The 19,884-nt window shown below is 43.0% G+C and overlaps 1 protein-coding gene across 2 annotated transcripts in view; it reads left to right on the forward strand.

Annotated features, from left to right (window-relative positions):
* The window catches only part of LOC111144005 (inositol 1,4,5-trisphosphate receptor type 1), a 330,013-nt gene that overhangs the window by 153,729 nt on the left and 156,400 nt on the right, over positions 1-19,884 (forward strand). For both annotated transcript variants that reach the window (XM_022498062.1, XM_022498063.1), the window contains exons 14-25: positions 820-919; positions 1,999-2,159; positions 2,656-2,797; positions 4,717-4,875; positions 6,948-7,120; positions 8,748-8,867; positions 9,849-10,043; positions 12,264-12,515; positions 13,046-13,187; positions 14,127-14,280; positions 15,763-15,950; positions 19,084-19,222. In XM_022498062.1, the coding sequence (XP_022353770.1) occupies positions 820-919; positions 1,999-2,159; positions 2,656-2,797; positions 4,717-4,875; positions 6,948-7,120; positions 8,748-8,867; positions 9,849-10,043; positions 12,264-12,515; positions 13,046-13,187; positions 14,127-14,280; positions 15,763-15,950; positions 19,084-19,222 (1,925 nt within the window). The remainder of the gene's footprint in view (positions 1-819; positions 920-1,998; positions 2,160-2,655; positions 2,798-4,716; positions 4,876-6,947; positions 7,121-8,747; positions 8,868-9,848; positions 10,044-12,263; positions 12,516-13,045; positions 13,188-14,126; positions 14,281-15,762; positions 15,951-19,083; positions 19,223-19,884) is intronic.

Raw genomic sequence — 19,884 nt, forward strand, 5'->3', positions numbered from 1 at the left:
GGCTTTCCCTACCACAAGATTATTAAATATTAACTCATATTTTATCCTAGTAATTTTATTTTTTTGTTTTTTGATCCATATGAAAATTTCAAGTGTTGCTTTATCAACTCTGATGATCTGCATTAATATATACTCAGGAAGGACTTGCTGTTACTCTGTCTCCTACTTAGTTTGTTCTGAGATACTCATTTAGGAGAATGATCTTATATTTAGAGATACAAATATCCCAATGTTAGAATCCTTAGGAATGATTTCTTTCTTTTTTTTTACTATCATTTTTAAAATTCTTAACATTATGGACTTTGGGGAGGGCATGTGCTATGGTGAGTGCTGTGAATTGTGTAAGACTGATGATTCACAGACCTGTACTCCTGAAGTGAGCAAAGGAATGATTTCTTTTTTCTTTTTCTTTTTTTTTTTTTTTTTTTTAAATTTTTTTTTTTTTTTTGGGGGGAGGGGGGGAGAGAGGGAGTGCAGGAAGACAGAATGGCAGGCAGAGGCAGAGGGAGAAGCAGGCTCCCTGCTGAGCAAGGAGCCCGATGCGGGACTCGATCCCAGGACCGTGGGATCATGACCTGAGCCGAAGGCAGCTGCTTAACCAACTGAGCCACCCAGGCGTCCCAAAGGAATGATTTCTTATTATAAATATATCAGAATATACCTCAGTAGCCATTTGCTTCTCAGTCTGTATTTTCTAGTGTATGTAACAAAAACCATTTAGTATACCTTTTTATTTTTGATAGAATGTATTCTAGGCCAGTGGCTATAGAGAACCTAAAAATTCCTATGCCGCAAATCCTTTTTTATCCCCCCCTTTAGAAACTCCTATGTCCGGCTCAGACACCTGTGCACTAATACCTGGGTTCACAGCACAAATATCCCCATCGACAAGGAAGAAGAGAAACCCGTGATGCTGAAAGTAAGTCCTGGAACTTGGCTGTCTCCTTTGGTCTTGTGTTCCCTAATGAAAGGGCTCCTTTGAGAACTGACGGAAGGGTAGGGACTGCGGTTTTTTGGTTTGGCCAGTGTGTGGTCATGGACAAACTTGAATGCAGTGAAAGAATTCTCTCCAAGGGACCTGGCTAAAGCAAGCCCAGGCTTTTTGAAATAACTAGAACTTTTTTTTATTCCATGGCTTTTGCCCTAAAGGTTGAGCAATTGTCTGGATTTCACGTCTGTCTGAAGGATCATTTTTGGCTGGGGGAATGTTTGCTTGTGCCTTGAGGCACATCAGATACCTAGTCAGTTTTCCCCAATCTTTATTATTTATTTATCTCTCTGTGTACTTAAATATACTTTTGTTTTTTGAAAGTTCTCTCAGCCCCTTTAATTTCTCTCACTGAATCCCCCTCTCCTTCTCTACCTTCTCCAGGGTCAGAGAGCATAAATTCACAAACACGGACTTTGTTTTTAAAAAATGATACTCTCATTTTTTTAAAAAGATTTTATTTATTTATTTGACAGACAGAGATCACAAGTAGGCAGAGAGGCAGGCAGTGAGAGAGAGAGGGAAGCAGGCTCCCTGCTGAGCAAGGAGCCCGATGTGGGGCTTGATCCCAGGACCCTGAGATCATGACCTGAGCCTAAGGCAGAGGCTTAACCCACTGAGCCGCACAGGTGCCCCTGGTACATTGTCTACCCTTATAATACTCAGAGTAAATAATTACCATTTTGCTCATTTGCTTTTTCCTTATGTGTTTATAAGCATATATTTAAGTTCCAACAGTCTTAATATGCTTCCTTTAACAAATGAAGGTATAAATTGATACCAGAGCCCATTTTCTGCCTCACGCTTACCCACAGTAAGAATCTCTGGAGGTAACAACTGTTAATGATTTGGGGTACTTCCTTCCAGATGTTTGTCTATATCTAGTTAATTTTAACTGCAAGATAGCTTCAGCTCTTTGGATAGCCCATTGTCCCGTAAGTATAGTGTTTGCTTAATGTGTTCCTCTCTCAATCCAAGAGACAGTTCCATAAAAACATTCTGCTTTTCAGATTGGCACTTCCCCTGTGAAAGAGGATAAGGAAGCATTTGCCATAGTTCCAGTTTCCCCTGCTGAGGTTCGGGACCTGGATTTTGCCAATGATGCCAGCAAAGTGCTGGGTTCCATAGCTGGGAAGCTGGAGAAGGGCACCATCACCCAGAATGAAAGAAGGTAGGGCTTCAGCAAGAGCCAGACGCACTCATCCTCAGCCACTATGGACTTTTTAAATCCCTTGCTTGCAGAAAGAGAAAAATGCCAACTCTGAACAACCTTGTGTGAGAGGAGCAGGCCTTAGCATTTATATGTGGCTTCAACTTGTGGTTTTCAAAAACCACATTCACTTCTTTGGAAGTCTCTAAAGTTGAAAAGACCGGTCTATCTCCAGTTTGGCTTCTGGAACTACCTAACTAAATGTCAGGGGCCAGTGTTACTCTGAAATGAAATTTGATGGCTCCTATTTTAATGAGATGGTTATCCTTTTGTGGACGATAGTGTGCTCTGTGTATTTTATTCTTTCTGGTAATTGATTTGTCACTCGCAGGGAAATTGGGAAGAACGGATCCACTTGGGTTTAACTACCTCATTAGGCCTGAGTCTCCCAAGGTGACGCTTCCAACCTATTGGACATTAAACATTTCCCATCTCTAATTGCTTCTTTCCCCCTAAGGTCTGTAACCAAGCTGCTGGAAGACTTGGTTTATTTTGTCACCGGTGGCACTAACTCTGGTCAAGATGTACTTGAAGTGGTCTTCTCCAAGCCTAACAGAGAACGGCAGAAGCTGATGAGAGAACAGAATATTCTCAAGCAGGTTTGTGAGATGCGATGTACTGGGATCTTTGTAAGACATCAGTGAGATCCCTGCTCTTACACAGGGATGTGTGTGGTTCCCACCTGGAAGGCTTGATCAACTGACTTTTGGAGAAAACAGACTTGATGCGTGGAGAGCAGTTTTGAGTTCAGAACAGTAGCGAGCGGAAAGCACAGAGTTTACGTGTACTGCCGGTCTACACACGTGCATAGCCGTACCTGTCATTCACATGTGCCACTGCAGCAGTCCATCTCTTACTGTTGGTGGACCTGCATTGACACATCCTAGTCCCCCCAAATCTATAGCTTACATTAGGATTCACTCTTGGTGTTACATACTCACTCTTTGAATGTAGGCAAATATATAATGACATCTGTCAGTGTAGTATCATGCAGAATATTTTCACTGTCTTAAAAATCCTCCATACTCTGCCTATTCATCCCTCCCTCCCCTCAGTCCCTGGCAACCACTGGTCTTTTTATTGCCTCCATTGTTTAGCCTTTTCTAGAATGTCTCATAGTTGGAATCTTACAGTATGAGGCCTTTCCAAACTGTCTTCTTTCACTGAGTAATATGCATCTGAGGTTCCTCTGTGTCTTTTCATGGCTTCATAGCTCAGTTCAGTTGAAAATGCACTTGTTGAATCTCAACGTGTGAGAATTCATCTGTTAGGAACTCCAAGAAAAGTTCATTTGACTACTTTATTTTCATCAGAAATAATGAGTGCTATGTGACCTTAAGGTTATTTCACATGTCTGGGAGAATTGGAGTATTTGATAAATAGGGAACTCTATAAACCACCACAAAATCTTACCGTAAGAATGAGTAAATGGCTTATAGGACATATGTAGATAGTATTATCTGGCATAAATTTACATAAACTGGTATAAAGACAAATGATAGGGAGGTGGGTGACAAGAGTAGATGAAGTGCACAGAAATGCATACCATATAGTTCTCTAAAGCTATATGTTAGCTATATGCATGGCTTGGAAATTCCTGTCCACTAAACCCCAAAGAAAAACATATTAGTTACTAGTCCTACAGTTCTCCATAGGAACTTGGGATTTGAGACTCCTTTTTCCTGTCAGTTGATGATAGACAAAATTTATTAACACTCCATCCTGTTTCAACAAGGAGTTCCCATCCAAGAATAAATTATATCCAGCTGTTTCATGGGATGACTCCCAGATTAGACCTCTGGCTCCATGCCAATGCTCATTTTCCAACACAGTAGTAGTTCCTTGAGGGGCCAGAATGATCGAATTCCATGGCAGAAGCCTTCATTGAGCACTATATTTATGCAATTGACAGTTATTATCCCCTTTTATCCTTAGGACCCCTTTGGGAGCTGGGTGGTATTCTTTCCATTTTACTGAGGAGAAAACCATTTTACTGAGGAGAAACTGTCCTTTATACCACTAGGGAATAATGTAGAGAGTGTGATTTCAACCTAGAATCTGGCAATTCCAGAGTCTGTACTTTTTTTTTTTTTTTTAAGATTTTATTTATTTATTTGACAGAGAGATCACAAGTAGGCAGAGAGGAGGAAGCAGGCTCCCCACCCAGCAGAGAGCCTGATGTGGGGCTTGATCCCAGGACCCCGAGATCATGTCCTGAGCCGAAGGCAGAGGCTTAACCCACTGAGCCATGCAGGCGCCCTCAGAGTCTGTACTTTTAACCATTGCCCTACACCATACTTGCAAGTGCTTGAGGACCAGTTAGGTCCAGGTGGCCTGAATTCAGTGAGTAGCCAGTCCCAGTTGGTGGATTGCATGTAATGTTCAAGTTATTGATGTTGATCTAGAGAGAGTTGCCAGCACAGTCTGGCCACCTGTCAGGTTAGATTAGTTTGAGACAGAGGGCGAGCCATCAGCACTCTAAATGATGGCAGTGTCTGTTCTTCCTTCTGACAATCAGATCTTCAAGCTGTTACAAGCACCATTCACAGACTGTGGCGATGGCCCCATGCTGCGGCTGGAGGAGCTTGGGGACCAGCGGCACGCCCCTTTCCGACATATCTGCCGGCTCTGCTACAGGGTCCTGAGACACTCCCAGCAAGACTACAGGAAAAACCAGGTTGGGATTTGGGACTGACTGAAGTTCATATACGTGCCTCATGGTTTTAAGTCTTACATCTGTCGTTACTTAATTGCTAAGGAATAGTTTACTAAGTTTGTGCTTAGCAAGGAAATACATTTTTGCAAGCCTGAGAAAAAGAGTCCTTAAGAAAGGTATCAGAGAAATCCCCTTCTGCAGCCACCTTTCAGTGAGACTTTTTTTTTTTTTGGACATTGGTACTGCATTTCTAGTGTTTTTTTTTTTAAGGTGCTTTACCTTAAGGTTCAGGGAAGTGATTGCATGTGTTTATATTAAAGATAGAGCAGAATTTTTTTTCTTCCTGCTCCCTTCTATATCCTCCATGTCTGCTGGTAACTTTCTCTTTATTTTGGTTTTGGGTATGTTTTATGACATGCGAAGCCCTTGTGAATGTCATGGCACTGTCTATATTATTCTCTTCCCATAAAATAAATGTTCTAACCTTTCTGAGGGTTCCCATCAATTTGAGATTTTAAGGAAGCCTATGAACTGTGTTGTCACATTTAGTAGTTCTCAGCTGGCACTAATGCTGTCCCCCAGGAAATACTTGGCAATGTCGAGAGACCCTTTTGAGTGTCACCACTGGCACCTAGTGGATCAAAGGAATATCCAGAACGTACAGGACAACAAGCAGTCATCTAGCCCTGAAAGTCGGTAGTGCTGAGATTGGGGAGTCCTGCTCTTGGTGACATAAAGTGCTGTAGGTGCACAGAGGGCGCTTGGGATAACCTTGAATCCTGGTCTCTGCATTGGGTTACAAAAGGCCTTTGTTGGTAAACTTTTGACTGCCACGAACCCTGGCCTTTAAATTTAAACTTCTCTCTGTAATAAAAAGTTTCATGTGTTGTCGTGAAGACAGTGTTAAATGGAGGCAGTGCTCCAGAGTATCAGAGAGAACCTTGTGAGCAAGAACACTGAGCTTGTGACGGATGTGGCCTTTGCTACTGTTGAGATCCAAAGTACCCTCTACCTGTGAGGCTGTATTCCTCAGTGCGGACTGCTGGTCCTTGAGTGCTCTGGTGGCTTTAAATCCACCTGCAGTGCACTGACACCGTCCTGGAATAGTACAAAGAGACTCTTTTCTCCCTTTTCATATGAGGTCACACCAGAGCCTCCGGTGTCTGCCTGCACATTTTGCTTGTACATGGAGACACCCTACAGTCCCTCTTGCTGCTGCGACATTGACTGTCTTTGCTTGTTGTCTGTAGAGTCTCTGCCGCTTGGCAGGAGGTCCCTGAAGGCTGGCGATTTCCCACACATGCACCCTTATTGAGCATCGGCTGAAAAGGGGTCAGTGTCCCCTATGGACACCCCGAGTAGTTTTTAGGATTTTAGAATTAATTAAAAAAAATTTAAGCCAAGTTTCAAGGGCTCTTCGTACTTTTAGTAAGCAAACAGTCTGTCTTGGGAAGGGATATATCTTTGACTAGAAACAAACAAATATGTGCAAGAGGCTTTCCCAAGTTCTCATGTATTTTTATGGAACGTCACGTCTGGTCCCCTGAGAGAGAAGCCAGGGATGTTTTTGTACGTTCTGTGAATCTGACTGATGGGCTTAGGTATTCCTCATGTGATCCTGCTACCCATTGGCTATAAAAATGTATTTTCACCCCGGATACAGAAAACAGGATGGGGTGGTATTGTTCTAAATATCTAGGTAGGCTTAAGTGTGTTTATTCAGCAGCACAGAGCAGTAAGGCACAGTTAAAGCCTCTTGAATTAGTAATAAAATCAGAGCTGAGAAACAGCTTTTGACCTTTTAGAGAAATAAGTCACCACATTAATATTTATACTGTGCACTTAACAAAATGCCCATCTGTACATACAGGATAATTTGCTTAATTACATTTGTATGGCAGGTTTAGTAAAATGAAGGATGTGGGCACGTGTGCAGCTGGTGTCCTAGATTAGAAAGTTGTGGAAAGATGCTCCACTAGGATTTCCCTTATGAATGATAATTCTCATCAGGGACTGTTGCTACTTTCCTTGGTTTTGGGTTAATCTTAATACCTTTCATTGTCCCTGCTGACCTCTCTTTTATTCCTTAAAAGGAGTATATAGCCAAGCAGTTTGGCTTCATGCAGAAGCAGATTGGCTATGATGTGTTGGCCGAAGACACCATCACCGCCTTGCTTCACAATAACCGAAAACTCCTGGAAAAACACATCACCGCCGCTGAGATCGACACATTTGTCAGTCTGGTGCGGAAGAACAGGGAGCCCAGGTGAGACGGAAGTGGGCCTGGTCGGCAGAAGGTATCGGGGCATCGAAGGTGCAGTCACTGAGCTAGTCATTGTACTTTGGGCTAGGTTTCCTTTTTGAGGGTTGCCAGTGGCAGATTTCATTTAGGCCGGTCTTGAGAGACCGTTGGGTGAGTAGTCGAAAAAACATGATATTGGAATAGACCTTTGGTGGAATCCTAGCTCTGGCATTTACCAGCTGGGTGACCTTCGGCTTTCCCCTTCAGCTTTCCCCTTCAGCTTTAATTTCTTCTATGCTAAATGAATGGTTATGAAAATTGAATGAGAATAAATGCATGGGAAGTTGCCTGGTACTTAGTCCTTGCACAGTAAGTGACAGTTAGTTTCGGCCACTCAGTCCCAGTTTAGCATCCTGATTTTCAGTTAGAACACCTCCCCAAATATTAGTAAGAGTCTTTTGCAAACTTAATTGTTGCTTGAGTATTTTTATTTTATGTTACAGTTCTATGTCTTCTCATTTGTATAGCTCTCCCCCTTTCTTACTCTCTTCCCTCTTCTCCTAATTAAGATCCACAACATTGGGGCACCTGCTTGGCTCAGTGGGTTAAGCATTTGCCTTCGGCTCGGGTCATGGTCCCAGGGTCCTGGGATTGAGCCCCACATCAGGCTTCCTCCTCAGCAGGAAACTGCTTCTCTTATCACTTCTACTCCCACTTGTGGTCTCTCTCTCTGTCTTGCTCTCTCTCTCTCAAATAGATAAAATCTTTTTTTTTTTTTTTTTTTAGATTTTAGTTATTTGAGAGAGAGAGTACAAGCAGGAGGAGTAGCAGAGGCAGAGGGAGAAACAGGCTCCCCACTGAGCAGGGACCCTGATACAGGGCTTGATCCCAGGACCCTGAGATCATGACCTGAGCCGAGGGCAAACGCTTAACTGACTGAGCCACTCAGATACCCCTAAGTAAATAAAATCTTTTTTTAAAAAAGGGGGGGATCCACAACATTTTTAGGAAAAGTGGGAAATAGTTTACAATATAGGTATTGTGAAGGGTCACACGGGAAAGCTGATAGTGTTGTTGTAAAAGGACTCTTCCCACCCATGAAGATAAATAACGTTTCTGGAGCATTCTCATGTACGAGGGAGTGAACTAAGTCAGCATTTGCCATGAATTATCTCATTTAATTCTCAGGGCAGTTCTCTGAGGTTATACATTACCCTCTGCTGTAGATGAGAAGAGTGAAGCACAGTGAGATCCGGAAATTTCCCCAAGTCACACTGCATATCAGAACATAACTAAGGAGAACCAAAGCAGGGATTCCAGCTGGGGCATTCGGGCCTCCAAGCCCTTCTCTGCCTCTCTGCTTGCCCTCCTCCTCCCCCATGGCTCCCTTATGTGACCTTCCTTGTCTCGTTCTTTCTTTGCAGTTTTGCCTCATCACTTCTTCGTCTGCCCCAGCCACTGCCGTCTTTCTTCTCTTACAGTTACTGGGTTTCTGGTGGTGCTGTAGACACTGGCGCCAAAACCGAAACCGTCTGTGATTTCTTTGGTCCAAGCTCTGTTGGATCTGACCACTTGTGAAGAGTCGGACTCCGAGAGTCAAATCTCTCTCTAGTTATGGAAAATGTCTTGTTTGCTTTCTCTCTCTTGACAGATTCTTAGATTATCTCTCTGACCTCTGTGTGTCCATGAACAAATCGATCCCAGTGACCCAGGAACTGATATGTAAAGCCGTGCTGAATCCAACCAATGCCGACATCCTGATTGAGACCAAGTGAGTGGCAGTCTTGGGATTTAAGATTCTGATAAGTGAGGGATTTAGGTAGAAAATGTATGGCTCATTGGAAGCCTGCACTCCTGACTAATAGAACTTAACCCTTCGACTTTTTCAGACTTGCTCTGAAATCAGATGGGCTGGCATAGGATCTTTCTGAGCCAAAGATCTTGGATAGGATATTAAGTTTGCTTTTGGAGTGGCCATCTCTGCACTTACTTTGCACACTGGTTGAAAACCAGTATGTATTCACCGGAGAGCATTCTGCATACATTTGTTTTCATCCTTAAAGTTCTTTAAGTATGATAATGAGTTTTAAAATTTAAAGGAGGTAATTCAGTGGTGATATTAAGACATGATAGGGCAGAGCTTTTTACATCATCATTGTTCAAAAAGTGTTGAGTGGTACCTAGAACCTTCAGTAAGGGTATTGATTCACTTTTAGCAAGGGAACAGTTTTCCTGGTAAGTACCATGCCCGTAATGGGGCCAATGTGGGAAAAACAAGTCAAAACAAAACCGCAAGCTCAAGCCCTGAACTAGCAATTTTTTTGTTTGTTTCTCACGCATAACTTCGTTTTGGGCTTGGGCTGATGCAACTGGAGCATTTCAGTATTTAGGCCTGAATAACTGTCATGGGGACTGTCCTATTAATTGAGGAGCATCTGGGACTCTACCCAGTAGACGTCTGTAATACCCCTCCCACTCCACTGGGACACACAGAAATGAGAACATGTCCGCCGACGTTGTCTCCTCGAGATGCGGCAGGGCACGCAAAACCACCCTGCTTGAGAACCGCTGGGATAAAGTATGTGAAGAAGTTAATGTTTGGCCCTTTGTGATTCTGCCGCCGAGGGAAATGCCGGTTTTCGTTTTATGTTTACGCTGAGAGTGCGGCTAGATTGCCGGATATTGGCTGTAGTCGAACCGGCAGTAGCGAGTATTTCAGCATAGTGTTTTCCCTCTTCCTCTTATTGTCCAGGTTGGTTCTTTCTCGTTTTGAATTTGAGGGCGTTTCCACTGGAGAGAATGCTCTGGAGGCAGGAGAAGATGAAGAGGAGGTGTGGCTCTTCTGGAGGGACAGCAGCAAGGAGATTCGCAGCAAGAGTGTCAGGGAACTGGCACAGGATGCCAAAGAAGGACAAAAGGAAGACCGAGACGTTCTCAGCTACTACAGGTGACGGGGGTCCCGCCAGGCTCGGTTTGGGGTGCCCTGAAAAGAATTGAGGGGAAGTTTATTGCTTGTTGGTCAATGGCTCCAAGGAACGACGAGTTGTCCCCTGTCTAGCAAATGCTGTGTATTGTAGGAGTTGGGAGGGTAAAGTTTGATTGATACTTACGTAGTAAATTGATTTCCAGATACGGCCGAGGCGACCGAAGAATGAGTGCTTGTATCAGCCCCCGGTTACCGTTTCACCTTAGCAGCACAGGACATATGTGCATATCTTAGGAGCTAGGAGTCAGACTGTACCGTCAGACTGCTCGGGTTCAAATCCTCACCTTCCTATGTACGAAGTTTTTGACTGTGGTCGAGTTACATACCTCTGTATGCCCCGGTTCTTTAATCTGCAAAATAGAGACAATAGTGCCAACCTCCTGGAGCCTTTGCAGACAGAGCTAGGAAAGGAGTGTATTCACACATATATGCATATTTATGTACATGCACACATATATCTATGTTTTCTGTCTGTCTGTACAAATATATAATGAAACTGTGAGTGCACGTCAGTACTTCCAATTCCATTCCAACACCCACGGGGTTGTTCTAGGCTTCACCTTCCTGTGTGCGTGACTCCATCCTGTGACAGAGAAACCTGGCTGGCTTTTGCTCTGGTGGGTACCTGTTTGCTCACTGTCTACCTCTGCCGGTCACCTTCTTCAGCCCCAGAGTCGCCCCGGGCCCAGCTTTAAGACCTCTGGATCCTGCCACCTCAGGGAAGGCAATGGAGAGGAAAAGGGTGGGGGGAAGAGCCACTTCAAAGAAGGGCTCTTCAAAGAAGAGAGAAGGAAAGATGGCAAAGTGCTCATGGCATTTTTTTTAAATAAGTAAAACTTGGCAGTTACGGCACTCTGTTACCTCCTGCATTCCTTTTTCCTCCCTCCCATTCGTGTCTTTGGTGCGCACCCCTCCACATTCTTGGTATGTTCATATTTTACTACATTAGTACGCAGTCCTAACAAATAGAGAGGATTTTACCTGTTCCTAGAAATGTATGTAAATGGTGCTGTATTGTTCCATTATGAAACCTGCCTGATAGATTCTGTATTGCTTCTGAAATGTGTTCATGTTAATGGAGGTAGATGTGTCTAATTTCAACAGTGGAGTGGTATTCCTTTTTAGGACGCCACGTTTACATTGCTCTTTGATATTCCATTGTATGCCACAGTTTAGCCTTTCATGTCGGGGGACATCCTTATTCAAAAGTGTGCATATGAGTAAGAGTTTCCATTTCGTATCAGGAGTGGAATTGTTGAATTGGCGAGGAAGCGTATTTTAAAACTTCACTCCGCAATCCTAGATCAGATATTTTGGCGCACACACTCACCAGTTGTAAATGAGAACTTTATTTCTCCTGGTCTTTGTGAATTCTGAATATTGCGATGCTCTTTAATCTTTGCTGATTTTATCAGCATGAAATAGAATAATATTTTAATCTGCATTCACTGGTATCTGGCGAGACTGAGAATATTTTCAACTAACGGTTGTTAATAGCAAATCGGGTTTTAGGTTGAAAAGCCAGTATTTGGTACTTTGGAAGCTAGTGGCTTGCTTATTTTACGTCAGAAGTTCTTTACTCTTTTCATGTTTGATATGTCTTCTCCTGAGGGTGAATGCGAAAGCGTGCTTCCCTGGTCCAGTATGGAAGGTGACAAAGATGACGTGTAGTTGGATGAGGAAGAAAGCACAAGACATTATGAGTAGTCCCCTACCTTGCACACCATGGTTTTCATGTAGAAATCAAAGAGTAGGCTTATATGAGATAAGATCCTAAAAGTATTACTGCTAGTACTACTAGTATTTCTAACTAGACTCAACATGGGAGATATCTTTAACATTTTCTACATGGTCTTTATATGCTGTATTAAAAAACTGCTGAAGAAATAGACACGCGTTTGAGATGTAACATTTTTCCCCATTTATTTCATAAAGTAAACAAGGCCAAAATGGAATCAAGTAGTCACGTAATTACTCCCAACTCAGCAAGGTGGACATGTAGGACTACTGGTGTAGCTTGAACTGTTCCTTTATTGGAGCCATTTGAGTGTGTCGATATCTAAGTTCAGGAGGCCAAATGACCCTCTTATGAAAGTTGGGGATATCTTGACTGTCCTGCTGTGAATTTCCATTCATCCTCAACGATTTCTGATTTCTTCATGTAACTTTACCTTTCTCCAGGTATCAGTTGAACCTCTTTGCTAGGATGTGTCTGGACCGCCAATACCTGGCCATCAATGAAATATCAGGCCAGCTGGATGTTGATCTCATTCTCCGCTGCATGTCTGACGAGAACCTGCCCTATGACCTGAGGGCGTCCTTCTGCCGTCTTATGCTTCATATGCACGTGGACCGAGATCCCCAGGAACAAGTCACGCCTGTGAAATACGCCCGCCTGTGGTCTGAGATTCCCTCAGAGATCGCCATTGACGAGTGAGCCTGGCTCCTTCTTCCTGCTAAGACCTCGTGCTGTTTTAAGACCTCATAATGTTTTGTGTCATGGTAGACAAACCACTTACGGTCAGGTTAAGTCTAGTTAAATCACAGAAGCAAAGTGAAGTCTTTTTTTTTTTTTTTCCATTAAGCTTAAAATTAAAAAGTGTGTGGCAAATCTACTTTTTTTTTTTTGAAGAATGCAAAAGATGGCATGATTATATTTTTTATATCTTGTCCCTTTTTTTAATTCAACAAATATGTGTTTCTACTTGGTGTCAGCCTTAAGTAATACATCAGTGAACCAGCCAGAACACTATCTCTACACTAGTGGGGAAAAAAGATGCAAACAAGATAAATGATTCCATATCTTGATGATAGGTGCTAAGGAGGGAAAAATAAAGTAAGGACAGAGGGTGGGATACGAGGTGTTGGGAGGGCTTCTTGGCTTTGTGGCTGGAGCAGCTGGGGAAGGCTTAAGTGCAAAGATCTTAAAATGTGATTTCCTTTTCTTTTTCCTTTTCTTTTAGCTATGACAGTAGTGGAACTTCTAAAGATGAAATTAAGGAGAGGTTTGCACAAACCATGGAATTTGTGGAGGAGTATTTAAGAGATGTGGTTTGTCAGAGGTTTCCTTTCTCTGATAAGGAGAAAAATAAGCTTACCTTTGAGGTAACTCATGATGAAATGATCTATGTGTTTTATCTGCTTTTCTTTGGTCATTTTTCCTTCGGGTAAATAGAAAATATTTTAGCATGTGGTGATTTCTATCATGAGACTCTCGTTTGATAATAAAAAGGAATTCAGGTCAATTTTATTCCAGAATAAAATAAAACTGTTAACCAGTCACTTGGCTTAATGGTAGTTAAGTTCTTAGTTAAGTACTCAGGGCAAATTGTATCATGTGAAATGATAGTATATTAGGTATACTCTGTACATTATATTAAAAACTGCAGGAAAGGGTGCCTGGATGGTTCAGTCAGTTGGGTGTCTGCCTTTGGCTCGGATTGTGATCCCAGAGTCCTGGGATCGAGCCCAGCATCGGGCTCCCTGCTCCATGGGGAGTCTGCTTCTCCCCCTCCCACTTCCCTTGCCTGTGTTCCTTCTCTTGCTGTGTCTCTCTCTCTCTGTCAAATAAATAAAATCTTTAAAAAGAAAAAAATGGAAAAAGAAAACGCTGCAGGAAAGAAACAGCCTCTGCTTGCAATCTGTCACAGATGAATCATTTGAGGTACATAAATCCTTGTTACCGTTGAGTTAAAATGTTTCTCTTTGAGACCACTTTTCCTTGTGAGGAGTTCTCTTTCTGAACATTATAATGTTGTTACCTGTGTTCTCTTTGGCTGTAAGGTGGCTGGCCCTGTATTATCTTTGGGTAGCTGCACAGACAGATGATTAGGTTATTGAAATAGGTCAGGAGCTTGGCAGTTTTTTGTTTCTTATTTTTTCTCTTTATGAAACAAAAGGAAATTTGATCAGAAATGGCAAGCACAGTATGTGCCTTCTCTTACCATAACGAGGGTCAGAATGAGTCATTTATCAGCTAGTCAATGTAAAACTGAAGGGTACATTTATTAAATACCATCTTTCTCTTTTGTTTTAATATAATAGGTTGTAAATTTAGCGAGGAATCTCATATACTTTGGTTTCTACAACTTCTCTGACCTTCTCCGATTAACCAAAATACTCCTGGCCATACTGGACTGCGTGCACGTGACGACCATTTTCCCCATTAGCAAGATGGCAAAAGGAGAAGAGAATAAAGGTAAGAACATTGCAGCAAAGTAGAGGAGTGGGATTTGCTGGCACCCGTATGCCTGGGGCACAACCTGCCAGCTTCTCCCCTTATTACTCTTGTCATGTGTTTCCCTGTGAGGTCCTTTCCTTGTCCTTTTCTCCTGGACTTTTCATTACGGACATTTCCATTTTATTTTATTTTAATTTAATTTATTTATTTGAAAGAACGAGAGCAGAGAGAGAAAACACACAAAAGCTAGGGGTAGGGGTGACAAGTAGAAGGGAGAGGGAGAACCCCATGTGGGTCTCAATCCCAGGATCATGACCTGAGCCAAGGGTAGATGCTCAAGCGACTAAGCCACCCAGGCGCCCCCATTATGGACGTTTTCAAACAAAAAGCAAAGCTGAAAGAACAGCACAGCAGATGCCTGTAGATCCACGACCTCAGCTCCTTGATTATTCACATTTTGCTTGATTTCCTTTATATTCATATATGAGTCTGTGTGTCTGTTTTACCAAACCATTTGAAAATTATCTAACAAATTGAATGCTTATTTCTGAAGAACACATGTCCTACCTCATATATGATTTGTTCTGAGGCATTTAATGATGATAGTAGCACATGCTGAAATAAAATCCAACCTTGTATTTCTAGTCTGTGAAGAGGACGATCTGCCTTTGTATGTGTATTTTTTTCCTGTTTTAGGGTCAGAGTGGGCATGTACTAGGTACTCGTGTCTGGATAATTGTTGAACTTGTCTCTACAACTAGAAGAGATAAAGTACATCTCCTTACCTCCCGCTCTCTGTCAGGTCCTGTGCTCAGTTATTTCATGTGTTTTTCACCATCTCATCCTCTGACTGAGCTATTTTATTCTCATTTTAGAGACGAAGAAGCTGAGCCTCAGAGGCAATCCAGTGTACTCAAGATCAGTGTTAGTAGCAGCACCCGCTTTATGCCTCGTTAACTCCTGTACCCCTAATTTTCTGCATAGCAACAAGCATGTGCTAGGTGACCAGTAACATTTGGCAGGTGAATTAATACACAAAAGTGCCCCTTTGGGGATTTCAAAGCCCATGTGTTTTCCGCCACTCCTGAAACGCCAAATTTTTTTTTTAATTTTTTTGTTTTTGTTTTTTAAAGATTTTATTTATTTGACAGACAGAGATCACAAGTAGGCAGAGAGGCAGGCAGAGAGAGAGAGAGAGAGAGAGGAGAGGAGGAAGCAGGCTCCCTGCTGAGCAGAGAGCCCGATGCAGGGCTCGATCCCAGGACCCTGAGATCATGACCTGAGCTGAAGGCAGAGGCTCAACCCACTGAGCCACCCAGGCGTCCCCTGAATCCCCAAATTTTTGATGGGTATTAACCTTTTCCAGTTCCTGGGATCCTGAGAATGTGTCAGAGCAGAGACATGTTCAGTACTATGTCTCCAGCCTGTGCCCCCTGCCAGGCACCTCAGAGCACTCTCCTAGAATGTGTCGTGACTGAGGTCTGTGCTGGCCCTTCCTAGGCAGTAACGTAATGCGGTCCATCCATGGGGTCGGAGAGCTGATGACCCAGGTGGTGCTCCGGGGAGGAGGCTTTTTACCCATGACTCCCATGGCTGCTGCCCCTGAGGGCAACGTGAAGCAGGCAGAGCCAGAGAAGGAGGACATCATGGTCATGGACACCAAGTTGAAGATCATCGAAATACTTCAGGTAACTGTCAGCCAGAGGTGGAAGGGGTGTGCTTATAGGGCTGCCATTGGGACTGTATCCCTGCTTTTATAAAGCCCTAGACTTTCTGGGGAGAGAATGGAGATAAATTCTTAGCTCGTTGTTAAGTGCCATTCATGAACCAGCTGTCTTCATCTGTCTACTGTCATCTCATACCCCTTCCCAAAGTGCCCTGGTCCCTCCAGCCATGACAGAATTTCCTGTAAATTACCTTAGGTTTTCATAATCCTTGCCCTCTGTGTCTTCACCCAAGCTAATTCACTTAGTTAGGCTTCTACATAAAGCTGGATTCCTTGCTTATCATTCATAACTAGTTTAAGCCTCCATTAACTTGGCAACGCTTGCCTCCCTCCCTCCCTTCCCTTTTCGTTCATTTATTCAACACACATTTATTGAAACTGATTCTGTGCCAAGTACTTTTAAGCATCACAGATCCAACACTGAACAGCATAGATTAAATTCCTGTGTCTAAAGCGCCCGCATTTTGGTAGGAGTCATAGGCATATTAAACAGCAGGTGTACTATGTCAGATAGTGGTAAGTGTTAAAGATGCTAAAATCTAGAGGAGGGCCAGGATGGTTTGAAGGCCACCAGGAGGTGGGGATCAGGGATACTGTTTTTGATGGGTTTTCAGATGTGGCCTCTCTAGTAAGGTGACTGGATCAGAAACCCGAATGAAGCGAGGAAGCTAGCATGTGGGTATCTAGGAAAACCCTGTAGGCAAAGAGAATAGCAGGAGGAAGATCCTGAGGTGGGAGTATACTTGGCAGGTTTGGGAATTGGTTGGGTTCAAGAGGGAACAGGAGAAGATGAATTAGGGGGAGTAAGAACAAACAACTCTTTTGAGTGGACTTGCTACAAAATGCACAGAGAAATGGGGAGGTGTCTGAAGGGTGATTGTTGGTCACAGGAAGTTTTTGTTTTATTTTTTTAAGTTGGGAATTTATGGCAAGTTTGTATGTGGAATGGAATGGTCAGTAGAGCGGGCAAGTTGTTGACATAGGAGAGAGGAGTGAACAGTGGGAGTAAAGACCTTGCATGGGCAAAAGGAGGTAGGGGACCCATTCTGCTGGAGACAGGGTACGAGAACCTTCCTGTGCTTTCCCCTTTCTGCTCATAGGTCATTTTTATTCATCATTAAAATCATTTGCTCCTTAATGAAAAGAATACTGTTATCACTTTTTTTCTTTTATCCAGTGCTGCCTAATGCCAACCCTAGAACATGTAGTAGGTGATTACCAATGTTTATAAATTTAAGAATTTGTATTTTGAATCTGAAATCACATTTTATCAGTAGTTTGAAACCATTCATGAGAGTCCTCAAATAGTTAAGGCCATAGAGAATGACTCAGAAGAAACATCGTTGAATTTTTGCCTGACCAAAAGTTGAGAAGGACTTTTTCGGCTATGGCTTATGTGTCCCAAGTATGTTAGTATCATGACTGTGTGTCGGCAGTGATATAGTGTAAACCTCGATCACACTTTGAGGTCCTCTCATTGTCATCATCCTAGAACAGTTGGTCAGTGGAATCATTGTTTCACTAAATACTTGCTGAGCCCCTACCATACACAAGGCACTTGGGGCACTAGGAGGAATGCACAGATGATTTGCAGTCAAATGCTCAGCCCCTGAGCTATACCCCCTCTTGCACAGATGATTTGGACAGAGACTATATCCACAGGTGATTTACAGTCTGATAGGAAAATAAGGAAATAAAACTCTGAGGAAAGTGTTCTCCTGGGACACAGGGGTGGATCATGTGATCTCATTTAGTAAGCAGCAGAGAAGGATTTTACAGAGGAGGTAGGATTTCATCTGCGCTTTTAAGCCTGGACAGGATTTATAGTATAGAAACAGGGAACATACTCAAGTCCCCTTGAACTTGGACCAGGTTGGACGAGGGCATGACATCACATAGGCCAGTAGCATCTCCTCCTTGGGCAGAGACCTGGAATGTGTGGAATGGAGTTTGTCAGAAATGAGATCGGAAAGGAGGACCGGACCAGATTCTAGAGAGCTCTAGGTGCCTCAAGTGGTAGGACTTTATTCTGTGGTGAGACTTTGAAGATTTTTATACAGGGGACTGACATAAGAATGAGTGCCTGTGGGAGGTGGATTTGATGATGACAAGGCAGAAGAGAAGGAGGATGGGAGCAGGGGCAAGTGATAGTTGGAAGAGATGCAGGGGAAGTGGTGGAGGCAGAACCAAGAGGACTTTGTCTCTGATTAGATGTGTGACTCAGGAAAGGAGGAGTCGATGTTCCTGAGGCTGACTGAGAGAACCTGGGCAGGATTGACATTGTTTTATACAATACTGAGTTTTAGACTCTGGAAAGACCCCAAATGGGATGTCCAGTAGTCAGTAGGAAACAATGACCAGCATCTCTGAAGTAAAGCCAAGGTAGTGTCTCAGTCTGGGAGAGGTGACTGCCCTGGGATTGGGTAAGGTCACCAAGAAGGCAAGGCAGAGATGGGGAGAGAATGGAAGGGAGAATGTTAGTTAAGGTCCTCAAGTAAGGCCAAGTGGTGGTTTTTTTTTTTTTTTTGGGGGGGGGGGGGGGGGGGTGGCTCTAGCAACAATCCAGGAAAAGGTAACCTTGCTTCAGAGTAGAGGGCAAGGGAATGTAAGAAGTGAATGAAGAGGGAACCCAAGGGTTGATAATAAATCAGAGGAAACCATCTGTAATTAAAAAATACAGACCAAGCTAGTTTCTAGTAGTAAAAACATATTTTTCTCTGTTAATTCTTTTAAATTAAAGCAGCCAGCTTCACCATTTTCAGGGCCCAGAATTGGCATTTACTACTTGCTTAAGTAATGTTTTATAGAGGATGGAGTAGGGAGTGAGTGATTTATTATTACAATTACTAAATTAATTGTCTGGATGTTGAAGTTTGCACTGGAAGCTAAGGTGCTGTGGACAGGTTTGATATACCCCATGGAAGTCTGTTGTTAAAGTAATTGTTGAAATCTAAGCCAAATATTTGGCTCACTTAGTGCTTAAGCTAATTGATGCAACAGTTACCAGGCCCAGCCAGAGTGCAGTGGCTTGGCAAAGTGTCACAGGTGGTATGCTAATGTAACCGATCTGTTTCCATTTCCACTTGAATCTTTAGTTTATTTTGAATGTGAGGTTGGATTATAGGATCTCCTGCCTCCTGTGTATATTTAAGCGAGAGTTTGATGAAAGCAATTCCCAGACTTCGGAAACATCCTCCGGAAACAGCAGCCAAGAGGGGCCAAGTAACGTACCAGGTTAGTGATTCCACAATGGGATTTCAGCTGTAGAGTGGGGTGTGGTCTAATAAAAATACTGGGGATTCCAACAGTACTTACTACAGGAAGGGTAAAATATGAATATTTTGAAGATTACTATAGTGGAGAATGAAATTCTTGGAGTTACCCTTTTTGAACAGAAGAATAATTGAAAGAGTTTTGATCTCTTCTGGGTTAGGTCTTGTTTCCTTCCATCTTGGAGTGTCTTCGTCATAAGACAGCTGAGGGTTGTAGTGTTGTGGTTACATGAAATGCCAATAAAAGCAAACAAAACCCTCTAAGAAAATGTTTTGTCCACTAGCAACTTTTACTCATAATGGAAGTTTTTCCCTGCCCAGAAAATAATGATGAAGGGTACTGGGGAAGGTGGAAGTGGGGAACATAATCCCACCTGTTAAGGCCTGAGCTGCCTTGGCGTGGGGTCATCACTCTGCTCTACTAAGGGGATCATGAGCAGGTAGAAGACTGACAGGAATGTAGAGCAGTGCACACCAGAGCCACTGGACAGTGTGATCTGGGTTGACCTGGCTGCACAGCTTTGCAAGATAAGATTCTGGGAGACTTGAGGTTAACCTAGGCATGGGGCAAGGCCATTTTTGGGAAAGTTCACCCAACAGCCTGTTTTTTTTTTAGACCTTTCT

This window comes from Enhydra lutris, unplaced genomic scaffold (assembly GCF_002288905.1).
Source record: "Enhydra lutris kenyoni isolate GAN:26980312 unplaced genomic scaffold, ASM228890v2 scaffoldscaffold10, whole genome shotgun sequence".
Taxonomy (NCBI): domain Eukaryota; kingdom Metazoa; phylum Chordata; class Mammalia; order Carnivora; family Mustelidae; genus Enhydra; species Enhydra lutris.